The sequence below is a fragment of the Gymnoscopelus microlampas genome, assembly GCF_963454915.1.
Source record: "Gymnoscopelus microlampas genome assembly, chromosome: 14".
In the NCBI taxonomy this organism is placed as follows: domain Eukaryota; kingdom Metazoa; phylum Chordata; class Actinopteri; order Myctophiformes; family Myctophidae; genus Gymnoscopelus; species Gymnoscopelus microlampas.
Genome location: NC_139951.1, coordinates 12,555,243 through 12,578,950, shown reverse-complemented (window position 1 = coordinate 12,578,950; position 23,708 = coordinate 12,555,243). Strand labels below are relative to the sequence as shown.

At 42.6% G+C, this 23,708-nt stretch overlaps 1 protein-coding gene across 4 annotated transcripts in view; it reads left to right on the top strand.

Moving 5' to 3' along the window:
* The window catches only part of LOC311060482 (cGMP-dependent protein kinase 1-like), a gene marked incomplete at its 5' end in the record, with an annotated part of 177,551 nt that overhangs the window by 62,919 nt on the left and 90,924 nt on the right, over positions 1-23,708 (top strand). For all 4 annotated transcript variants that reach the window (XM_084078665.1, XM_084078664.1, XM_084078666.1 and 1 more), the window contains one exon: positions 14,707-14,820. In XM_084078665.1, coding sequence (XP_083934791.1) covers positions 14,707-14,820 — 114 coding nt within the window. The remainder of the gene's footprint in view (positions 1-14,706; positions 14,821-23,708) is intronic.

Sequence of the window (23,708 nt, the reverse complement as noted above, 5' to 3'; positions counted from 1 at the left end):
TCTATGCTTTGGCCAACCGGTGATTTGTCCCAACTGTCAGTGGTTGAAGAAGTACTCAGATAAAACTAAAAATAGCAATACCACAAAATAAAAATACTCTGTTAGAAGTTAAAGGCCTGTGTTAAAGTACCAAAAGTAAAAATACTAATGTTTGAGAATAGCAGATCTACAAGTTCACAACGCGTCGCATCAACTTGTAGATCGGCTATTTTCAAATAGGCCATGTATAGAATAGGGCTAAAGTGGTTGTAGATCCACAAACCAAAATAAAAAGTGTGATGGTAGTCCCCACCACTCTGTAGACGAGTGTTCTACAGTCGATCTTATGCATAAAAACGCAGCCTACTGTAGCTAGTCGATACTGATCTGCAAACCACGGTCGAGCCCCAGCCACATCCACACAGTTTACTACTCCTGTCATAGATTTGTAAGTTATGCTGGCTGGGCCGGGTAATGTAACACGTTTTTTTGTTTAATGTAGGTTAATGCATGCTAGTTTGTAAGTCTCCAAAAGATGAAAGCACGGCAAATCTACGAGACGCCGATAAAGTTATAAATGGAGAGAGTGCGTATGTACCTTACAGCGCAACACGAAATGGTTATCGTCGTTCAACCAGTGCTGCTTTTAAGATTAGCCAACGTAACATCACGTCAGTGTAATATCAATGAAACGCACGATTAATGCCGAAACTAGCAGATCTAGTAGGCTATTTTTGCTACACAGTCGAACGACGCCCGACATCAAAGCTTATCGCATTGTGTCGCGCGGGTCGGTGTTGCTTGCCAAAAAGTGACACCGTGCTATGGAGGAGATCGAGGCTTAGAGACGCGTCGGTATGATTGTTGTATAGTTATGAAAAGTACAACATTTGTGTTTGACTTTACATGGACTTGGAGTGCTGATGGAGGGCTTTCTGTAGCATAGGTTAAGGTTACTGCAGGTACAGTTAAAGGGATATTTCACTTTAAAAACAACTTTGGGTCATTTTATCGTCTACTCAGGCTTTTGTGAGCACCCCAGACAGTTTTTAAGTTGCTTGATTCAGTATTTAGACATTTGATATTCATTTTATCAGACACGCCCCCTTCATATACAAACCCATTATAACTTCAAACTCAATTTTTAACATGTTAGATTCATCAAAAACACCCGTCCATGGTTCTGGTAACTCACCCTGCCCTCCTGATACGCAAGGGGGCCGTGTTATTTCGTTAACTATTTTAATTTATTTTGAATATTTTTTGGGGGAAAATGAAAAGAAAGTAATACAATGAAAAAATTAAATAAAATAAATGAAAGAAGTTTTTTTGAAAGTGAAATATCCTTTTAAATTATTAATAATTCATTGCTAGACTGCCTGTGATTTTGCCATATTCATATACTCAGTTAACATTACAATGGGTTTAGTAGCCTATTGGTTCAGCACACAGCACCTGGTAAATTTAGACCAATGAGATAATATTAGGCTGTTGTTCTCACTCGCAGTGGGGGAGGATTCTTGGTGTGGCTGAGCATTCTGTCATATATACAGTAATAGACTACTATATCTCCTGTGCTCATATTATTGATGTATCTAAAGCGCTGAGCAGCGACGTTCAAAAGCCTAACAGCAGCCTTCAGTGTCTTGTGTCACAGCCTGATACAAAATGAAGCATAATGGATTGGCGCGCACACATTCACAGTGAAGACATTTTCTAGTCAATGACAGTGGTGGAAAAAAGTAGCCTACTCAACTTACTTGAGTAAAAGTATCAATACCGCAATGTAGACATACTCTGTTACAAGTAAACGGCCTGTGTTCAAAACGTTACTTGAGTAAAATTACAAAAGTATTGGCATCAAAATATACTTAAAGTACCAAAAGTAAAAGTACTAAAATGTTTGAAAATAGCAGATCTACAAGCTCACAACGCGTCGCATCGCGACGCGTCGTAAACTTGTAGATCGGCTCTTTTCAAATAGCCTATGTATAAATTAGGGCTGTGTGTGTTATAATTTAGTAATGAATATCTTCAAAGTAACTAGTAACTAAAGTTTTCAAATAATTGTAGTGGAGCAAAAGTACAATATTGTCCTCAGAGATGTAGTGGAGTAGAAGTAAAAGCATTGAAAATTGCCAGTGCGCCACTGAAGTACAGTACTTGAGTAAATGTACTGAGTTACTTAACACCACTGGTCCATGAGAACACATCTACCCTAATTTCAGATGTTTTCTCCAAAAGCCACTTTTACCCCTGTTTAGAAAACTAGAACACTACTGTATGGGGCTCCTTTCATTTCAATTCACAAATGACAGATTGGGTATTGGCCTTGGGCTTTGATCGCTGCCGCTATAATCGCTGCGGATATAACCTTGTCGCCACCTTATCCTGCCTCGTTAATTAATGTGGTTGAAATGCGTCCACGCTCGCTCAGTGTCTATGTGCATTAGTGCGAGTAGTCTTTTCTTCACTAGAACAGTTTCAGAGATCTCTGATCCTCTGGCTACACTATGACTAAGAGCTACACCCCCACCAGCACCTGGCGAGACCTTTGCAAAGTGTCTTTGGGGTCTGAGTGGTATGCATATTTTAACACATTTTGTATTCAGTTTTCCTGGTTTTGGATGTAAAGTGATTAATGCACCTCTCCGAGACGGGGAGAAGACGACTCAAGAGGAGTACGTCATTTTCATGTTAATCTGTTCTAAATGTCAAATGGCTACGCCATCTGGCCCTGAGGCCCTGCCTCCGTCACTTCTAGTGGACAGGTTTTCAAAGTGGTGGCGCTGCCACGGGGTGCGAGGGGGACATAAGAGGAGAGGAACAAATTGAACATAGAAAATATATTTCCAATTCAATTCATAATTCATTTTTGTGCCCGTGCAACCACTTTCGACCTTATCCTATTTTGGGCATGTCTTTGTTGTCAACATTACTTCTTCCACATTTTCACTTCTTCCACATTTTCATTGATTTTCAAAAGAATATAGCAGATCTATTAGGCTCACAGGTTGTGAGCTTGTAGATCAGATAATTCTGCTCATCTTTCTTAAGCCATTTTGCAGTGGGCAGAGGTTATCGGCTGTTTGGGGAGCCTCTGCCCCTGTTACTCCCCTGGTCATAGTAAAACTGTTTGAGTCTTAGTATATTAGCAGCTGCTTTTGTAGCTGATAGTTCATTATACGTTGATCAAAGTGCAAGTTCTCGTCCATGTTCATTTACAGAGCTAGGCCTATTCAGAAAGATATCTTTTAAAACAGTGTTTTCAATTCAGGATATACACTCTCATGGCCGTATTTAGACTATACTGTTAGAGTTCTCAACGGACCTGAAAATTAAGGACCGGCCCTAACTGGGCCCTACTGGGCCGGCCCGGCCCGAACAGTTACCATACTTTTAGGCCTGAAAACCCGAAAAACCTGAATAGGTGTCATTGTGTGCTTAATATCCTCAAAGTCACGCATCCAACAAGCTTTGAACTGAGCAGATTGGACCTTCTGTTCCAGAGATAATGGCCGAAACATATTGAAAACGACTTTCGATCGCCGATTGTCGCCCGTTTTTCTTTAATAACACAGGCTAGGAAGGTCGGACAGCGACAAACTAGATACCTGAGTAAAGTTCACTTTGAGCTGCATTCAACACATCCACTGCCATTTCCGTCGGCCTTACTGTTAGGCCCCTAGGGGCAGTTGAAATGTCTTCTTTTTTCGGGACTAGTTAGCATAGAGTTTGGGCCTGGCCCGAGAACGTCGGGTCGGGTAGGGTCGGGGAGGGTCGGGTTCGGGCAGAATTTGATCACTCTACATACTCTGTGGCGCATGGTCTAAATGCGTCAGAAGTATGTCCGCCCCAATTTCACTAGTTTGCCCTTTCACGTTGAGTTATCTGGGAGCAAAGCTCAGTGTTGGCACACAGGTGTGGTATTAAGCCTCCGACTTAGTCATGGGTCTGTTTTGGCCATAACATAAATTAGACCAATCAGAATGTCTTGTCCCATTCCCTTTAGAGAAAGATGTGCTCGGGTGCGCTTGAACCGCAGCACATCAGGATGGATTGAAAGAGACACCAAAAATGTCCTGCTGAGGATGTGATACAGCCTCATGATTTCAGGAGACGGGGGACACTGGAGTTTTAGGCATCCAAAGAATCACACATTCCTCCGGCAATGCGTCCTCATTCATGTCCTAGAGACATCCGTTATATCTTGATGTATCAACTAAATAATGCTCATTCTCAGTGATATTCTTATGTGTTTAAACCACCAATTAAATCATGATAGTCCCTTGTGTCCTTTTGTCGACACTCTATGGGTATTAATGACTGTTTACTTCTGTACATTGAGCCGAGACAGATAAAGAAAGCCAGGACACAATGGGTTCACCACAGGATAAGAGGTATTTGAAGATATTCTCTATCAGTAATAAAGCATATATTTCTCTCCCTTTCTCTCTCACTCCCACACTGCTCAGCCTACCCAATGCAATACACTGGTAATCTGTCCCAGACCATTAATTATTTCTTGAACCTCAATGCGGAGGCCCTCCGAGGACCGTGTTGAGCATGAATGGTGTTTTTGTGTTGAAATCGGATGGATTTTGATTTCAATCAGTGTATGTGTGCGTTGTGAACCCACCTGGGCACATCTTAATCCCCCCAAGTGCGCGGTCTAAATAGTAAGAAAATATATCTGCACCAGCTGATAAAACTACCTTGGACTGAAGTATGTGCGTAAGACAGCAGTGTGCCCTGATTGCGCCAGACCACACCTAAGGGCGCTAAAATAGGCGCAATAGAGCTTCTGTTATCTAAATAACTGTAGCTTGGCCATTTTCGAAAATGTGTGTGGTATACTGATAGAACTGCCCGTGTATTCAGATGTTACGGGTGAAGACAGAAATGCTTGTGTAATCATTTGGTGCAGGCCATAGTCAAGGTCCTTGAATTTGGAGGACATTCAATGTCTGAAATGCATTTTTGTTCGTTCAAAAGCTAAAAGAAATATCACTTTATCTGGAGACAGACAGCCATACTCCTTTTTGAATAGAGAGAAACAAGAGCTCTTTTCTGTTCCAAGGTCTCTTAGATAAGGAGGAAAACAAAGTGTATTGTTTAAGGCATGTGAAACAGTTTTCTAAAAAACGTAAGTCATCCAAAAGGCATCCAAAAGTCCCAAGAGGAATGTTGACTATCAGAACAGAGCATTCAAAGAAAGAATGGGAAGAGATATGTGTTCATCCTACCTGGATTCGTCAATGCAAAGCGGTTGGTACATAGTGTCAGTGAGTTCTCTCTAACGCTGTGACAGGAACTGTGCATTTCCCATAGACTTGTAAAGTGCGAGGTCTAAACTGTAGTAGAAATAACGGATATAATTTCGCTACTCACCCAAACAAAGGCGGTTTTGTTTTGTTGGAAGCCAATTCTCCTCTGCGGGAAGCCTCTCAGAATCCCACCTTTTGGATTGGAGTGGATTTAACACTAAAGGTGGGATTTTGAGAGGCTTCCCACCGCAGAGAATATGCTTCCGACATCATCACACCACCTTTGTTTCGGTGAGTAGCGGAGTTATTTACGGGAAATACACAGTTCCTGGGAGAGATTTAGGGCACATTTTCACTGGGTCCGATTGATTCAAACCATTCCCCTATACCTTGCCGGTCAGCATTCACATCAGTAGGTTATTCCGAACCCGAGTACACTTCAATTCTAACTGTAATTAGATGCCTCAAGGGAGCGCTGTGGACTATGGGGCTTTGGGAGATTCATGTGACAGAAGAAGAATCACTTGCCAGAGTTTAGAGCGAACAATAAAGTTTGACTGCATGTGTTCTCGACGTTATAATGATAACAGAGAAACAATGCGCAACCAAAGCAGTGCGCGCTGAAATTGCCACCTGACAGTGACATCACTGACGCATCCTTGGTATTATATTATATGGGCAGCCTTTAATGTATGCCTTCGAATGTACCGTGTCGCAGAGTATTGTTCAAGTCGCTCCGGTCCGAGTCAAGTCGAGTCCCAAGTCGTTTGGTCCCAAGTCCAAGTCGAGTCCCAAGTCATGTGGTCCCAAGTCCAAGTCGAGTCCCAAGTCAATCCAACCCTCAGGTCCGAGTCCCAAGTCGAGTCCCAAGTCTTTGGTCCCAAGTCCAAGTCGAGTCCCAAGTCAATCCACCCTCAGGTCCGAGTCCCAAGTCGAGTCCCAAGTCATTTGGTCCCAAGTCCAAGTCGAGTCCCAAGTCTTTCTGTTGTGGGCAAGTCAAGCCGAGTCACAAGTCGAGTCACAAGGTTGTGTCAAGTCCCTCACTACTATTGTTCCCCAGCCCACCCACAAAGCACTCAGATTTATATCTTGAAGAGAGAAACCGTATCTTAAAGTCAAGAATTAAACCAGCATAAAGCTGTTCATTTATCCATTACAACATTACATGTCTGATAATTTAGTTAGAACTTGGGAAAGGCTAAATTACACTAAAGCAGTGTTTCTCAACCTTTTTGAGAACCTGGCATAGCCAAAAGATCCCAGGGCACACCTAGATGTGTGTGTGTGTGTGTGTGTGTGTGTGTGTGTGTGTGTGTGTGTGTGTGTGTGTGTGTGTGTGTGTGTGTGTGTGTGTGTGTGTGTGTATATATGTGTATATATGTGTATATATATATATATATATATATATATATATATATATATATATATATATATATATATATATATATATATATGCACATATATATATGCATATATATATGCACGCACACACAGAGAGAGAGATTATTGGGCAGGTATAAAGAAACCTTAACCATTACAAATATATAAATCTTTGGCCTACAATAAACTTGGGTCAGTGCAATGAATGGATGAGTCTGAAAACCTTCCCAGAGTAAAACTTCTTTGGTAAGTATATTTGGTACCCAATATACTTCTAATATCTGATAATAATATCTAATAATCTGATCCTGATAGCATTATTGCGGACGCATGCGCTGTTGCCCACTGCAGACAAACACCAAAACTCTCGCCCCAAAACAGTCACCCCGGGGGAAATCCGGTGATATTCACCTGGTATTCCTAAACGTAACCTCATTAAACTATGCCTAAACCTAACCTTATTCCTAAACTTAACCTCAGTAAAACTAATAACATGGCTAACCGTAAACTTATTTCTAACCTTATCCTCAGTAAAACAACTACAGGAATACAAGAACCGCTGGTCCGCGAAAACAAATGGGGGCGATGGTGTTTTGGGGCGAGTTTTCCGGTTATGTATCTACGGCACCGTGGCTTGAAGATGCGTGTGGAAATAAATTACAGAAAATAAGAATATAAATTATAATAAATTATGAATAAATTCATGACTGATAACAAATGAAAATATAAACTTTACAGATCATATAAACATTACAATTATAAGAATTCAAGTAAAATTCAGAAAGTTCTGGCCAAATGAAATCTCAACTGCGCTGTTTATTATGCGCGATTGCGCATGGAAATAAATTACAGAAAATAAGGATATAAATTATAATAAATCATGAATAAATTCATGACTGATAACAAATGAAAATATAAACTTTACAGATCATATAAATATTACAATTATAAGAATTCAAGTAAAATTCAGAAAGTTCTGGCCAAATGAAATCTCAACTGCTGTGTTTATTATGGGGGGGAACTCCGATGACAAAACAAGTCGTCCGAGTCATCTTGTCTCGAGTCGAGTCGAGTCGGGAGTCATTGGCTAGCGAGTCGAGTCTCAAGTCTCGTTGGTCTTTTACCTTCCAAGTCCGAGTCAAGTCGCAAGTTTTACATTCAAAGTCCGAGTCGAGTTGCAAGTTTTACATACAAAGTCCGAGTCGAGTCGCAAGTCGTCAAATATGCGACTCGAGTCAGACTCGAGTCGAGTCACTATGACTCGAGTCCAATACTCTGCCGTGTCGCATAACAGTGACGTCACAGATCTTTATCCTAGACACCCAAATTAAAACATTTGGAAGCAAGCACAAATAAGCAACTACACTTAAGCCCTAAAAAACGCAACCCGTAACTACCAATATTTACAAGCAACTTTACAGAAAAAAAAGCCCAAGTTCGCTTATAATAAGCGAACATGGCAACACTGGTGTACAGGAGTATGGATCACCGTTCCGTTCTCGCGTACAGTATGCCGTGTTCACGCTAATCACATCATCTGGCGAGTGGACCTGGGTGCAGACACGGGACCCTATAGTGTGAATTGGCCCTTATAGAGAGAAGTCTGCTCAGGACCAAAGCTAGATTGCACTATGAAGGGTTCAGCCTCACAGTGCCTCTCGCTGCCCTATTTCATGTGCCATGTGTCATTCACTCTCCACATGGATAAAAGTATAATAAGACTTCTTCAGGTGGGGTCACACTCTCCATTTGGATATAAGAGCCTATACTGTAAGTGGGACTGTCAGTCAGATAATAGTAAATTATAAATGAAGGAACCCCTGTCTGTCTGGTACCGCATGTTCTCCTCGGCGGGTTGAGCAATTAACCTGAACTTGAACACGGCCTTTGGCCATTGGCATATGAAGAGAGTGACGACGCAACCCATTTTTTCACTTTCGCCAAATTTAAGCTCCTTATTAGCGTTTTGGGGAATTCCGCGGAGATTAAGAGTTCCTGCACATGTGCGGCCACAGGCTATGGGCTCTGTTGTCACGGTTACGCTCTGCACTTGTAGCTATGGCCTATGGGCTCTGTTGTCACGGTTGCGCTCTGCACTTGTAGCCACGGCCTATGGGCTCTGTTGTCACGGTTACGCTCTGCACTTGTAGCCACGGCCTATATAGGCTCTGTTGTCACGGTTACAGCCCCCGCAGGCTATGGGATCAGTAGCCGCTGGGTGATCCGAGCTTCGGGGCTACAGCATGATGCGCGCACACACACACACACACACACACACACACACACACACACACACACACACACACACAAACAGACATCCTTTTGTAGGCTGAGGGCTGCTTTGGATATCATGTCCACAGCACTCGCACGCTCATTGACGCGCTAGCGACGCCGGATCGTAAATGACCGGGTTGTTAGTTACACACAGCCATAATGAGATGAGCAGCCTCCTCTCCAAAGGTTTAACCCATTAAGGTAAGACCTGAGGCGATTCTTAAAAATGTTTTCTAAATCCTAACCATTTAAAAAAAAAATCAAAACAGCATTTTTTTCAAGATTTTTCAAAAAATAGCAGATCTACAAGCTCATAGCGCGGCACTCCGTGCCGCGCCACAAGCTTGTATATCTGCTATTTTTGAATAGCCAAAGAAACTTAAAGTGACACAGATGCGTTCCAGGTCTTAATGGGTTAACTAAGCATATACCGTACTGTGTACACAGCGCATAACCCAAAGTGTGCGAATACTGGACTAGTTGTAAATTATTGACACAATTATTTACTAACATATTTTACTAAACAATGGATCAGATATAGCAGATAATATACCAGATGTACCCCATATACCAGATATTATCGCTGACGGGCAAGTTCTGGCCCTGCCTGTTGCCTACCACTTTACTGTCCCAAAAAACCAAGTAGCTGGGCTACAAACATTGAAGGAGATATTATGGAGAATAGACTGTACTTCCCCTTCGCCTCAGGGATATGTCCTCCCACTCACTGCACTGGCTTCCCATCTCCTCCCTGACAGAATACAAGATCTCCCTGTCAACCCATCACAATGCATCCACAGTAACGCCCCCCTTTTACCTCAAGGATCTGCTCCCCCCCACAAACCTCCACTCCCCACGACCAAGCTCCGCACCATTGGCGACCTCCTTGGCCTTCTGCTCAGCGGACCCTCGACTGTAGAACGCCCTCTCCCTGAACACCTGAGAGCTCCACAGTCTGTGCAGATGCTCTTAAGAGAGGACTGAAAACTGTCGTTTTTTAACCAAGCATTTGTCCAAACGTTTTTCTTTTGCATCTTTTTGTTCTTTTTATGCCATTGTTTTTACTCTGTACTGCAGCACGCTGACATTTGTTTCACATGTAAAGTGCACTATAAATCAAATGTTTTTTATTAGAATAACCACCATTATAATTCTTCATTATATGAAATAAGCACAGCATAATCATTTCATGATATAGAATAACTACACTCTATACAATTATTGTTATAATCAGAGAGGGAGAGGGAGAGAGAGACAGACAGACACAGGCAGAGAGAGAAAGAGAGGCGTGTGCGTGTGCGCAGGTGTTTGTGTGTGTGTGTGTGTGAGAGAGAGAGAGAGAGAGAGAGAGAGCAGGCAGACAATAACAAATAAGGAGAGAGCCCAGAGGAGTGACGGGGGATTTGGGAGTGCAAGTCCTTGTGAGTTTGTGTAATGGACCTGGACACCTTCAGACAGCAGGGAGCGACTGGAACACCTGTGGTCTCTTCTCCTTCTCATCACCACTCGTTACCTGCCCTCTGTTTTCCTCCCCTGTTCACCCTCATCTAACATCCTTTGTCTGTCTGTCCCTCTCTCTCTTTCTTTCTTTCTTTCTGTCTCTTCTGTTCATTCCTCTAATCCCATCTGTCTACATGAATTCCTCCTATGTCGTCTGCTTCAGTCATTGGCTCCCATTCCCTCTCACACCTTATTTTCTCTCTCTCTCTCTCTCTCTCTCTCTCTCTCTCTCTCTCTCTCTCTCTCTCTCTTTCAATCTCTGTTGTCACTCCTCTCATTCTCCGCAGTCTCTCCCGACTGCTCTCTCTCTCTCTCTCTCTCTCTCTCTCTCTCTCTCTCTCTCTCTCTCTCTCTCTCTCTCTCTCTCTCTCTCTCTTTACTCTGATCCTCGCTCCCTGTCTTTCTTACAGGATATTAAACCTCGTTTCATGTTCTAACATCCACCCTTGTCTCTTGGCATCTGTGGTTGTTATTCTCTCTCTCTCGCTCTCTCTCGCTCTCGCAATTCAATTCAAAGGAGCTTTATTGGCAAAGAAAGTGTCAAAAACATAATAATAAAACAAACAGGGGAAAGCATGTACAGTTGGAGGGGGTACAGCATTGTGTAAACAGAAGTATGTCGATTGAATTCTTTATTGACCACATTAGTGGCTGTGTAAGCCAGTTTTTCTGTTGGAAATGGTAACATGTTGGCAGTTTTTCAAAACTATTTAAAATAGTCTCTCTCTCTCTCTCTCTCTCTCTCTCTCTCTCTCTCTCTCTCTCTCTCTCTTTAAAAAAAAGTTTTAAGTTATGATGATATGGAGACATGCCGTAACATTTTGGTCTATAAATATTGACAACATTAAAGCATAAAATCCCCAACATTACAGTAGCTTCAAATACTGAACACTCTCTAGGTTTAAAGCACAACAATTATTCCCTAAGGGGGATATGCTGTTTCCCAGCCAACATTAACTTTAAACGCTTGAACAGATAAATGACTTCAATGCCAGACTGCGGATGAACTGTGCTGGCCTCTGGCAAATGCCCATTCCTTACAGGGAATAATTGAACGCTAACACATAGCGCCATATGCTAACACAGATGGATGTTCTTAAAGTGGAGCCATGTTTAGGTCAATGAGCATTGTGTGTGTGTGTGTGTGTGTGTGTGTGTGTGTGTGTGTGTGTGTGTGTGTGTGTGTGTGTGTGTGTGTGTGTGTGTGTGTGTGTGTGTGTGTGTGTGTGTGTGTGTGTGTGTGTGTGTGTGTGTGCGTGCGTGCGTGCGTGCGTGCGTGCGCGCGACTGCGTGCGCGCATGCACATGCTGGTGACAAATGTAAGGAAAAAAATGAATTAATGAGTGAGTAAGAAACTTCACAGGTGAACTGCATGATACAATTAAGCAGTTAACATTCTATCATGCTCTCTGTGGCACATTAATTAAATTAATATGCTGAGCAGGCCCAGTTGACCTTGATTTTGGATCAAAATGTCAAGAATGTTATTTAGATGTAGCGTGTTGTTTAATCAGATGCCGTTGTGATGTTGTTTACCTGCTATATCCTTGTTACTCAGAAGCACTGCATTGTTCTCTTTGTCCTCTACTTATTTACCTTTATTTATTTATTCATTTTTGTGATCTGTTTACTAGGATCATGCCATTTACGCTGAAGTTGCTCTTGATAACAGCATCTGCTAAATGCCTAAATTAAGAGAAGATCTACTGTACGTCAAGGGTTCCCAAACTTTTCAGGCTGCGACCCCCCAAATTAATCTCATTTCAATTGGGGACCCCCCACCCTGACAAGCACTTGGAATTTTAGGGGTTGAGACATTACATTTTGATTGACTCGGTTCCACAGATAAATATTGTGAAAATAGCCGAACTACAAGCTCACAACGCCTCACAATGTGAACTATAGTATAGTTTGTTGGTTACTTTTGAAGTAGTTACTTTTGAAGTAGTAATGGTCTTATTATTATTTTATTTTTTTCATTTTTTTAGGTATTACAAAGGTCTTAAAAGTCCTTAAATTGTCACTTTAGAAATGTGCAGATACCCTGTATACTTATATCGTCGGTGTCCAGCCAGGACCAGCTAACTCCATTTTCAGTTTTTTTTTCTTTTTTTCCATAAATCAAGGCTATTGAACACCCTTTAGGTCTGTGTAAAATATCAAAACATTTGAACCAATGAAAAGTATTAAAAAGCGCCTCTGACGAAAACTCCCAACTCCATTGGATCCTCAAACTGTCCGTCAAAAACAAACAACTCCCCCCTCTCCTCTACAGCGCTGCTTTTCAACAGCATGAGTAGAGCGCGGTGCGCAGTGAACGAGGAGGGGGACCACGTAAACAAGCTCCCCGTAGTCTGTTAAAACTATGCAGTGTACCTGTTTATCAAACTTAGCACTGACGCTAATGTTATGAAAACAAGTAATTATATTTCTAAAATCTATTAATTAAGTGTTTAATGAGGAGAGCAATGTGACAAGAAGAAAGGCGTTCATAGCATTTCTGTCGCGCTATTCTACTACCTCTTTGCAGAAGTTATTGTAATATTTAAAGTCCTGTTTATTATTTTAGGCCTATATAATAAGTGGCATGAAGCATCAGGGCATTAATTCACACGTTGTTGTGATGCATTGTGAGCTTGGAGATCCATTGTTAGCTTTTGAGAATTTGTACCCTTTTGAAACCTCTCCCTCAGCAGCGAGTGGAGCTATTGTTGTTTGGACACCTAACTCCACTTCAGCTTGATTTCTGCTCGTCTGAAACTGCTAACTCCACTTGCGCTGGGTAGAGTGTTGATTTACCCGCAATTTGGTTAAAGTGTTGATAATATAATGACACATGCAAGTATCTGACAATATATAAAGTCACTATACCAACTTTGATGAGGCAGTATTGCTTTGTTTTAAAAATATAAGGTTTTCTTCATTTCCTGAAAAACGTATATTTTGTTTTTGCGTTTCCTGAACAATGAGCGTTTTGGAGTTAGCAGTTTCTGGCTGGACAGCAGAGATATGACATGTTGTTTAGTTTACTGTTGAGTGAGAAAACAATGTTGCACATTAAGCTAATCATCTGGGGACCCCCCAAAATAATTTGGGTGACCCCCTGGGGGTCCCGACCAAGGGGCAAGGCTTGGATATATACGATGAGGCCAACACGGAAGCTTATGAATGGCCAGAGTGGCGCTGTTTTACCCTGCGCCGACCTGAAGTGTCAGAAAGAATTTATTTTAGCGCAAGTGAATGGGTTTTTGACAAACTTTAGACTAGATTTTCTTACCGTAATAAAAATTGTCATAAATTCTATATGCTTCCATTCTCTAGTTTAAAGTCTCCTTTCAATCATCATGATATGCGTTTTGCTAAATTATGGTCCCATTTATTCTAAAATTGACGATAAACTAGGCTATGCTCCAGGAGGGGCGGGATGATTTGATTGACAACCTACACAACCAATAGCATTCATTCCCCGCCCCCGCTCTTGATTGACAAGCTACCCAACCAATAGCATTATTGGGGGTGTTTTCCGGTTCGCTGGTCACGTGTCTGGTCTCAACCAATAGCGTTTGAGTTCCGGCGTGGCCAACTGTATATATTAACGATGGAGGAATGCATGTTCCTGAACTATCGGCTTCATTTTCGTTCTGTAGAAAGCAGGGGAGTGGCTTTGTCCATTCTTTTTTACAGTCTATGGTCCCGACCCCAGTCTGGGAACCATTGATCTAAGTGACTCTGATGGCAGGAGAGTCAATCACAAAGACTGTTAAACTGGCTACAAAAGTGACAGCTGCATTTCAGTCTATAGGGAAAACATTAGAAAATGTTGGAAATTGTGGTCAAATGCACATGATGATGGTGAGGCTCATGTATTAATGTGATAAGTAAAAACAGAGTAACTCTTCCTGCTTGAACCCCCTTCATGCAACAAAGTTATTCTGAGTGATCATCTTTATTCTATGATGGAAAAACTCTCTTCCAGGATGGTAATTATTCTCCCATCCACAGGGTACAAGGTGTCACTGAATGGTTTGATGAGTGAGACCGATGTAAATCATATTTGATGGCCTTCACGGTCACCAGATCTCATACCATTTTTGTTTGTTGCATTGCGTTGTGTTGCATAATTGTTTTGTGTTGTGTTGCAATATGTTTGCAACTTTTTTATGAAAGAATTACTTACAGTATACTAACGAGAAATCTGTGTGTGTGTGTGTGTGTGTGTGTGTGTGTGTGTGTGTGTGTGTGTGTGTGTGTGTGTGTGTGTGTGTGTGTGTGTGTGTGTGTGTGTGTGTGTGTGTGTGTGTGTCAGATGGCAAGGTGGAGGTAACAAAGGAAGGTATGAAGTTATGCATGATGGGACCAGGGAAGGTGTTTGGAGAACTGGCCATCCTTTACAACTGCACCAGAACTGCTACTGTTAGGAGTAAGTATATACCGTACTACTACTACTACTACTACTCCTATCTACTCACTTCTCTCCTCCTCCTCCTCTTCTCTCTCTCTCACTCCTCTTACAGGCTCTATACACAGACGCCACTTACTTCCTTCACAGGTGTTACCAATGATACTAATGAAGGCTCTGTTCCATTCTGGTCAAACAGAGTCAGGGTGCTGATATTGTGCATGTTGGCTCACTGGAAACACTCTGTTGCACCAGTGGGTCTCAGAGTGTGGTCCAGGTACCCTCATGGTAGCCTGGTAAACCCTCCCTCCGGAAATCTCATTTCCATTTGATTTCAGGAGTGAGTCTGGCATGATCGCCCATGCTGCAATATTGGCTGTGGGCTGGAGTTGGGCGGGAGTAATACCGTTGACTGACAACCCCTTCAGCCAATGATCGTTTTTCCCCTTCAGCCAATCAGCAGTTCATTTTTACCACCTCCAGACTATGTGACGCAACGGGACTTTTGAGACGGCCATGCCCAAAATAGGTTGCCTTATTTGGATAAATGCGTGGCACTGCCCGTCCCTCCCGGTTCTCTACATTTTTATTTTTAAATAGGCTCTGTCATGATTAATTGACCACATATATGAAGTTAAACAACTAAATTCAATCCAAACGATATCTCAAAAGTAAATTCCGTGCCTCAAAAACGAAGTTTGAAACGAAAGTAGCTGGCCACAGAAACAATGGTGGATCGTTCCATTTTTTTCGGCTGCACTCGGTCCCATTCGGGCTCACTCGTACTCGCCACCTGATTGGCCAACTGTCGCTGTCAATCACAGAACGATGTGCGACGACGCTGATAGGCTCGTCAGTTTGGCGTACACAGCCAATATTGCAGAATGGGCGTTCATGCCAGACTCACTCCTGAAATCAAATGGAAATGAGATTTCCGGAGGGAGGGTTTACCAGGCTACCCTCATGGGTAGCCTGGTAAACCTGGTTCCAAATAGTCACACAACAACATTAAACACTAAATGGAACATAGCCTCAAAAAGTATAATTGGTAACCCTAGCATCCCTATTCTGGAGCTTGTCTGCTAGTTTCGGCAAAGATATTTTAGTGTACAAGGAAAACAGGAGTGGGCGTACTATAGATAAGGTCAAATAAGTATCGGATTATAGTTCAAACATTTATGGTAAAATAATAAAGTAGAAAAATCTCCCCTCTCTAAATGGTTTACATTTCTGGAGGTGTTTGAGAGGTGTTAGAAGACACATTTATGAACACATTGGTGAAGAAAGTTATTTGTAGCAATTATTTTGCACGTGGCTAAAAAAGTTAGCATCCTTCTATAATTTGAGAAACCTCTGTCTGTTTGTTTGTAGTGCGTGGTGAGACCAATTGTTCTGCCCGGTTCTCCTCAGTGGCTGGAGCAATTGATCTGAATTTGCACACAGCCATTCACCATTACCATGTGCACGGAACAGCGAAGCCCGTTTTTCGATTTCACCAAATGTCAGCTCAGCTGTTTATTAGCGGGGTTTTTTGTTCGCTGGCTCCCGGGTTGCCAGATCATGTGCGCATATCCCCCCACGGGTATGGACTAGTAAATAATAATTGGTTATTATATTGCAATTATATTGTCATATTGCAGCACTGATTTGCACACCAGCATGCCCACATGTACATGTGATCACTTTAAGATGCATAATGTTCCTTGACCCTCAAAACATAAGTCTATATTTGTTCAGTTAAGTGCAATATTGGCTGAGATATAGTGAAAATCGATTTTTCGATAATGGCTGCACCAATTTGCTAGCCTGGCTCCAGCCCGTGAATCGCTAGCCACGCCCATTAAAAAAATATGTTCAGGCGATTCTGGTCTGGTGACGCTCTCATAGGAGGTCTCAGCCTCGGTTGAAAATCTGTACGACGAATCGGGATCGGGATAATCCAGTATGAACCAATCGCCAAAGAGTCTTTGAAAAAGAAAACTTTGGCCACGCCCCCATCTCAGCAATCGGCTGCATTGAGAGGGCTTTCAGACTGAATAATGGAGTGAAACGAAATGAAAATTCAGGCTGAGTGTCAGGCTACCAATTTGCATAAAAATGGTAACATATCTCATCATTTTGTACAAATTGTATTCAATCTAGAAGCACTGATTAGAAGTATATTTCCGGGGGGTGCATGATACCCCCTTCTTCCCTAGACCAGTGGTTCTCAAAGTGGGTCCCTTCTCCCAGGGGTCCTTGGAGGGGTTCCAGGGGGTCCCCAGCTAAATGTGTTAATACAGCATCACAGTCATTTTAACCACTTTATCCATGTGTACGTTGGCTATTACAAAAATTGCAGATGTACAAGCCCACATGCAGGGCTAAGTTATAAGGAGTTTGATTTACGAACTCTTGTTTTACTGTTGTACTTTTTTATTGGATCTTGTTTAGTCGATACACTTTTTGTATTAGCTCGTGCTCATTTGATTTTGCTATTTTGTCTCATCTGTTTAAGAAAGTAGGTAGATGATATATAACACTTTTACCTTAGCGCTAGGTATACTCTTGGTTGCTTGTTTTTGCAGGAAATGCACTTAAGACTTCTGGTGATTAGTAGTTTCGTTCCCTACCTATGTTGAATGCACTTATTGTAAGTCGCTTTGGATAAAAGCGTCTGCTAAATGACTGTAATGTAATGTAATGTAATTTAGCGGCCGTGTGCACAGACATGGCTTTATGACCTGAGGCTCGCTTTAGATATCATGTCCACAGATTGACATGCTTCGACGCCGGGTCGTAAATGGCCGGGTCGTCTCGCACACCACACCACAGGATGGCATGAGCCGCTTCCTCTCCAAACTATGTATACCGAGCGCCAGTGGTGGAAAGTAACTAAGTACATGTACTCAAGGATTGTACCTAAGTACAAATTTGAGGCATCTTTACTTTGCTGGAGTATTTCCAATTTTCAGTACTTTTACTTCTACACCCCTACATCTCAGAAGCAAATATCGTACGGATCTACAAGCTCACAACGCATCGCGATGCAACGCGTTGTGAGCTTGTAGATCTGCTACTAAAGATTTTCATACATATTGAACTTGTGAAATGGGCCATTCTGCATAATGAGTACTTTTATTTTTGGTACTTTAAGTATATTTTAATGCCATACTTTTTGTACTTTTACTCAAGTACATTTTAAATACCGGACTTTTACTTTATTTCTAGATTGTTGTATTGGTACTTTAACTTAACAAATCCAGTGCCAGGTACTATGCATCCAAATCATCCAGCGTTTTTTACTGTGTTTTGACGATCGTTGGACAGCTGCAGAAGCCACAACGTGCACCCGGGTGTAAACAAAAAGTGTCCATGGGGTGGAGGAGGGTCCCGTCTATCCACTGGAATAATTTTTTGACCGCGATCGGCCATTTTAGAGTGATCGGCCGTTGAATTTTTTTTTTTTTAATAATAATCAGAGCTAGAAGTGTTTTTCTCCAAATCCTATCACTGGGAGAGCTCCTCTTGTGAAATGAATACTGTAAATACATTAAAAAAATCTACGTTTATGGCTCCCGGCGGTTGAATTTCAGACGACGTAGATCTATGTCTTTGGCACCCAATGTGTGAAGTACAAAAATGTAGTAGTTCTTCCAACACTGCCGAGAGCATAACCCAACAGCCTGCGTGTAGTGCGCACAATCCCCGGGTATCGACTCGTTTTGAAATATATTTTCTTGAACGGAAATGACGAACCGATGACAGCTTCAATTCGCCGCATTCAGGCTCTATGTAGCATTCAGACACTGTTGAATAGACGTCTTGGCCTGAGAGACCGCGGTTCCAGTGTCTTGGTCACAAGAACACTTTCGTAAAAACGCACGGCAGGAGGAGTCAGGGGGTTTGAATCCAAAACGGACGCTCCACAGTACGGCACCTCCTCCTAAGTCACAGCGGCCCGTCTCTTTCTGTGTGTCATTATCGCAGCGTGAAGAACATAGCCCGCTCTGTGTGACATCCCCCTATACTCATCTGTCCCACTGAGTTACGACACGTGTGTGTGTGTGTGTGTGTGTGTGTGTGTGTGTGCGTGCGTCACCGGACAGGGGCAGCTGGCTGTGAATATGTAGTATATTATGATCATGGGGACTCATCTTTTTTATTCATGTCGATGTTCTCTTGACATCAACATTCAGTCACCCACTCAACCATCGCCTCTTGAGGAGGCTCAAGTCCTTTAACCCTTCAAGACCGGGAACACACCATGTGTAACCACTTGAACCATTATTTCATACTTTGGCTATTCAAAAATAGCATATCTACAAGCTCGTAGCGTGGCACCGAGTGCCGGGCTACGAGCTTGTAGATCTGCTATTTTTTGAAAAATTGTGAACATTTGTTTCAAATCTTTGAATATATATATATTTTTAAAGCGAACAAAACTCAAACCTTTGCTTCTGGGGAGGTCCCTGGAACAACATATTTTGAGATGGGGGGGGGGGGGGGGGTCCGCGACCAAATATATATAGTTTTTGGGGCCCTTGACTTGAAAAAGTTTGAGCACCACTGATTATAGCAACATAAGTTTTTTCAGAAAACTGTTGGGATTTAGAAGACATTTTGTAGAATCGGCCTCAGGTCTGATTGGGTTAATGCGTAAGGCTGTTGAGATTGATAGTGTTTTACCAGTCTGTAGTAGAGCCAGCAAGCCCAAACAAGCTCAATAAGAACCACATAAAGAAGGCGAGCTCTGTCGTTGGCCTCCAGACGGATGGGGTGCAGTTAGTCGCAGAGAGGAGGGATGAGGGAACAAACTCAACTCCATGCCGAAGAACCCCTCCCAATCCACTCTATGGCGAGCTGCAGCAGAGGGTGCGCACCATTTTTGATTTCGTCGACTAAAACTATGACGAAAAATGTTTGTGGACTACCTTTTTTCACTAACGAAAACGAAATAAGAACCGAAATAAAAACTAAGCTACGATGACTAAAACTAAGACTAAATATATTGACAATTTCGTCAACAAATAAAAACTAGACTAACATGTTAGTGAGGGACTAGTGGAGAAGAGATCCAGTAGAACTAAAAGACAAGTAATTATATGTTTGGTTGCGCTCGGGTGTTGAGCTCTGAAAATAGCAGATCTACAAGCTCACAACGTGTCGCGCTGCGGCGCGTTATGAGCTTGTAGATCGGCTAATTTCAGCATGCAACCAAGTGTAAAATCAGCCATTACGATGCCATCAAGGGCCGCCAAAATAGATTTAGTCGACTATAATCTTATGATATTTAGTTGACTAAAACTAGACAAAAAATAAAACATTTGACTTACTAATTAATTTTGTTAAAAATGTGTTGTCAAAGCCAGAGGCTGAAGGCATTTGAAAATGGAGCGGTAAACAGACTTTCCTCTGTGCCAACTGCCATCAGACTGCAGAATGCATGAGAACTCTCTCCCTGGCGCTAAATGCACGTGGTTCTGTGTCAGCCTTGTTCATGTGTGATTATGTCCATTTGTGTCTCATGTGTTTTTTTTTAATTTTGTCACATTATGCTGCTGTAACGTCTCAATTTCCCCTCAGGGATTAATAAAGTATTTCTCATCTCATCTCAACTAACACACCCCACACACACACACACACACACACACACACACACACACACACACACACACACACACACACACACACACATACACATTACCGGTACATAAACACACACATGACGTACAGCAATTGATTGATTGTTATTATCTTGCTTGGAAGCCCAGCTTGGCGCTCACAGATATTGCCCTCCCTCTGCACGTTGCTAGTGCACACTCGTTAGCTTCATTAAGTTCATACTTGCGGATTTGATGTTCGGGAGCAAGAGAGTGGACACTTGTGAGAGATATGCGTTAAAGCTGCAATCCACAAGTTTCATGACTCCCGCCTGGGATTTGAACCAGCCATAGCTGGATAGAGAGGCCGCTCGGGAGAACGGGAGGTCCCCGGTTAAATTCTTGGCCCCCGGAAATGTGTCGAGGTGTCCCAGAGCAAGACACCAGCGGTGTAAAGTAACTAAGTACGTCATTTACTCAAGTACTGTACCTTTTTTTTTGTACAATTTTGAGGTATTTTTGCTTTACTGAAGTATTTCCAGTTTTCAGTACTTTTACTTCTACTCCATTACCTCTCAGAGGCAAATATTGTTACTAGTTACTTTGTAGATTTTGATTATTATTACAAAACATATATATATACATTTTGTCCATTTGAAAATAGCCGATCTACAAGCTCACAATGCGTCGCAACAAGCAGCTGGGTGAAGCTGATTACGGAATTTCCCCCACAGATCAAATAGGTATAATAGTATTATCATTATTTAACCCGCGTAACCCATCTGGGAGACCAGATTTTTACTACTCTGCCAAAAGGGAATCTTCACTTGACCAGGGGAGCTATTGCACTTAGAGGCACCAGTTTCTCTATTCACCTGTTTCCTAGGCTGTGTGTTTTCCACTTCCTGTCGATTTCATTGGATATCATTGGATCAAATCGACAGGAAGTGGAAAACACACAGCCTAGGAAACAGGTGAATAGGTGAACTTTACTCATGAGGCATTTGGCAATTTAAATCAACTATTAAAGCTACTTTTTAAAACACATGCACCGAGTAATATATCATTTCTGTCTGGAGGAAACCTCATATGTCCAAAACTGTTACTTTCAAATTGGAAAAATAGCAAAAGTAGCAGATCGAGCTTGTATATCACACAAAAACGAATTGGTTTGCAACGAGCTGGAAAAGTGGGTGTGGCTGTTCTTTCCGCCGAGGGGGTTTGGTGCAAAACGAATGCTTGCAGTGGATTCTGAATCATGGAAAAACCCTAGTATGACCCCTCACAAGCTACTCACTGTTGGGCTGAATTAAACATTTCAAATTGTTCCTGGAGGTACCCCAACGTTCAGCAGCTGTCACAGGTTCCGCTAGGGGAGTTGAATTTCAAGTATGTGTTACTAGACACCTTTCCAAACACACTTTGTGAAGAAATGTGTTGGTAAGGAATTTATTCCAGGTTTGGCTATGTTTCTGATAATATCCCTTGACTATTACTGTATAGTCTAAACCTCAGACATATTCACCATGATGTTCTGTAAGTGAACCATCAGCCCTTTATGTCTAATTTAGCCTGATATATACTTAGTCACTATAACAGTGTTGCTTTACTGAAACTGCAGATCTGCACAAAAACTATTCGTTTTATGTTTATGTTTTTTTATATATTTAATATATATAGATGATAAATATAATTCTAGGTATACAATAAGTTTGGCGACATCTGTCGCTCTCTCACTCTCACTCTCTTTATGTCACTCTTTATACACACACATTCCCTCGCATACTGTCCCGCTCTGTTGCCTGTACAGTTGCCATGGCGACACAGCCTGTTGCCATAGTGACAGCACCCATGCGCCTTCCCCTGGGGCAACCAGAGGGTTTCCCTGAGGGCTGATTGTTCTGCCTCTGGAGGAACCCCCCCCAGCAACCAATCACTCTAGGGGGGGGCGAAACTACCGTGACGCAGCCAATGCAGTTGCGTTGGGGCCAAGCCCCCAGAACCCAGAGGTTGAATTGAAGCGCATTGGACATGCTGGCCATTCATAGGTACTGCGGCTTAAAACGGCCTGGGGCTTCTGTCACGAACGAGCGAAAACGGTTTCGACCAATGGGCTCGACTCACGGGGTTGCGCACGGAGGTGACGCAAAACGCGTCACAGAAGCCCCCAAATAGGCTCCGCCCGTCACATTTCCCAACCCGGAAGAAGGGGTGATTTAGGAGTGTGCGCTGGGTGAGCAACTCAATGCAAGTGGATGGGCGGGGATTTCCTGTGCCCTCTCTTTTATTTTTAACTCTTATCGTTGGGGCCCAGAGTCATTTGGAGTCCACCCGTGCCGTCCGTAAAATAAAATAATAAATACATACAGTACAATACAGAGATGCAATGACAGTTGAGTTGACCGAATTTTGGTGGAGCCCGGTGGCTGCTGCTAGCGCCTGTTGTCCCGCCAACAGCTATGGTGGAGAGGGTAGGCTAATAACGTGGAGGAAGTCAGAAGAGGCGAGGATAGCGTGGGCTCCCCGACTGCGCTGAGCCGCTGCTGCTCTGTTTACAATCGCGGCAGGTGTGTCATTCATCTTGACCTCGCAACTACTGTACAGTATGCCGCTGTCCTCTTGGTTTATGGACCGAAATGCGCAGTTTGGGCTGTTTTCTATTTGTTCTGTTCCATCTCAAATGTTGTTTCCTTTCTTTTCTAAAATGAAGGAAACACAATTATGTCTATGATAAAAGGCCAAATCTTCCGTAAATGTAGGCTAATGTTCCAATAACTAACATTTCATTTGTGACCATGTGTTATGCATAATGAATAGGCCGAGCTTTCTGCATTTAATTGTCATATTTCCATAATTGCTCATCGTTGGAATTAATTAGTCACCATCAGCGGCGGCGGCGCGGGGGGGGGGGGCACATACTAGAGATGTGGCGTACTGCATGGATTTCTACAGTGGGGAATTATTTCAACATTAAATGCTGCATTCCAGTTCAGGAGAGTAAGAAAGGGGCAATTATTTTGAATGCTGCCTTTGAGTATACGGCATGGAGAGGGGGCACTTGTGTTTGTTTCACCATAGTAAATGCTGCATCCATGGTCTGGAGAGGGCACTTTTTTACCGACGGGCAAAAGGGCAGGGCCTCGAGCCCCCTTTCATGTCAGTATGTGTGTGCACGTGCCTGCCGGCCTATTTCTTACAAAAAAAACATTAAGGGGCCTCTATAGAGCGCACCTCCAGAAGCACTTTGAAAAGCATGCAAAAAGTTGCAACATAAATCTTATAAATCCCCCGCAGCTTCCTCGCATCCTGACGGCTGCACCCCACGGG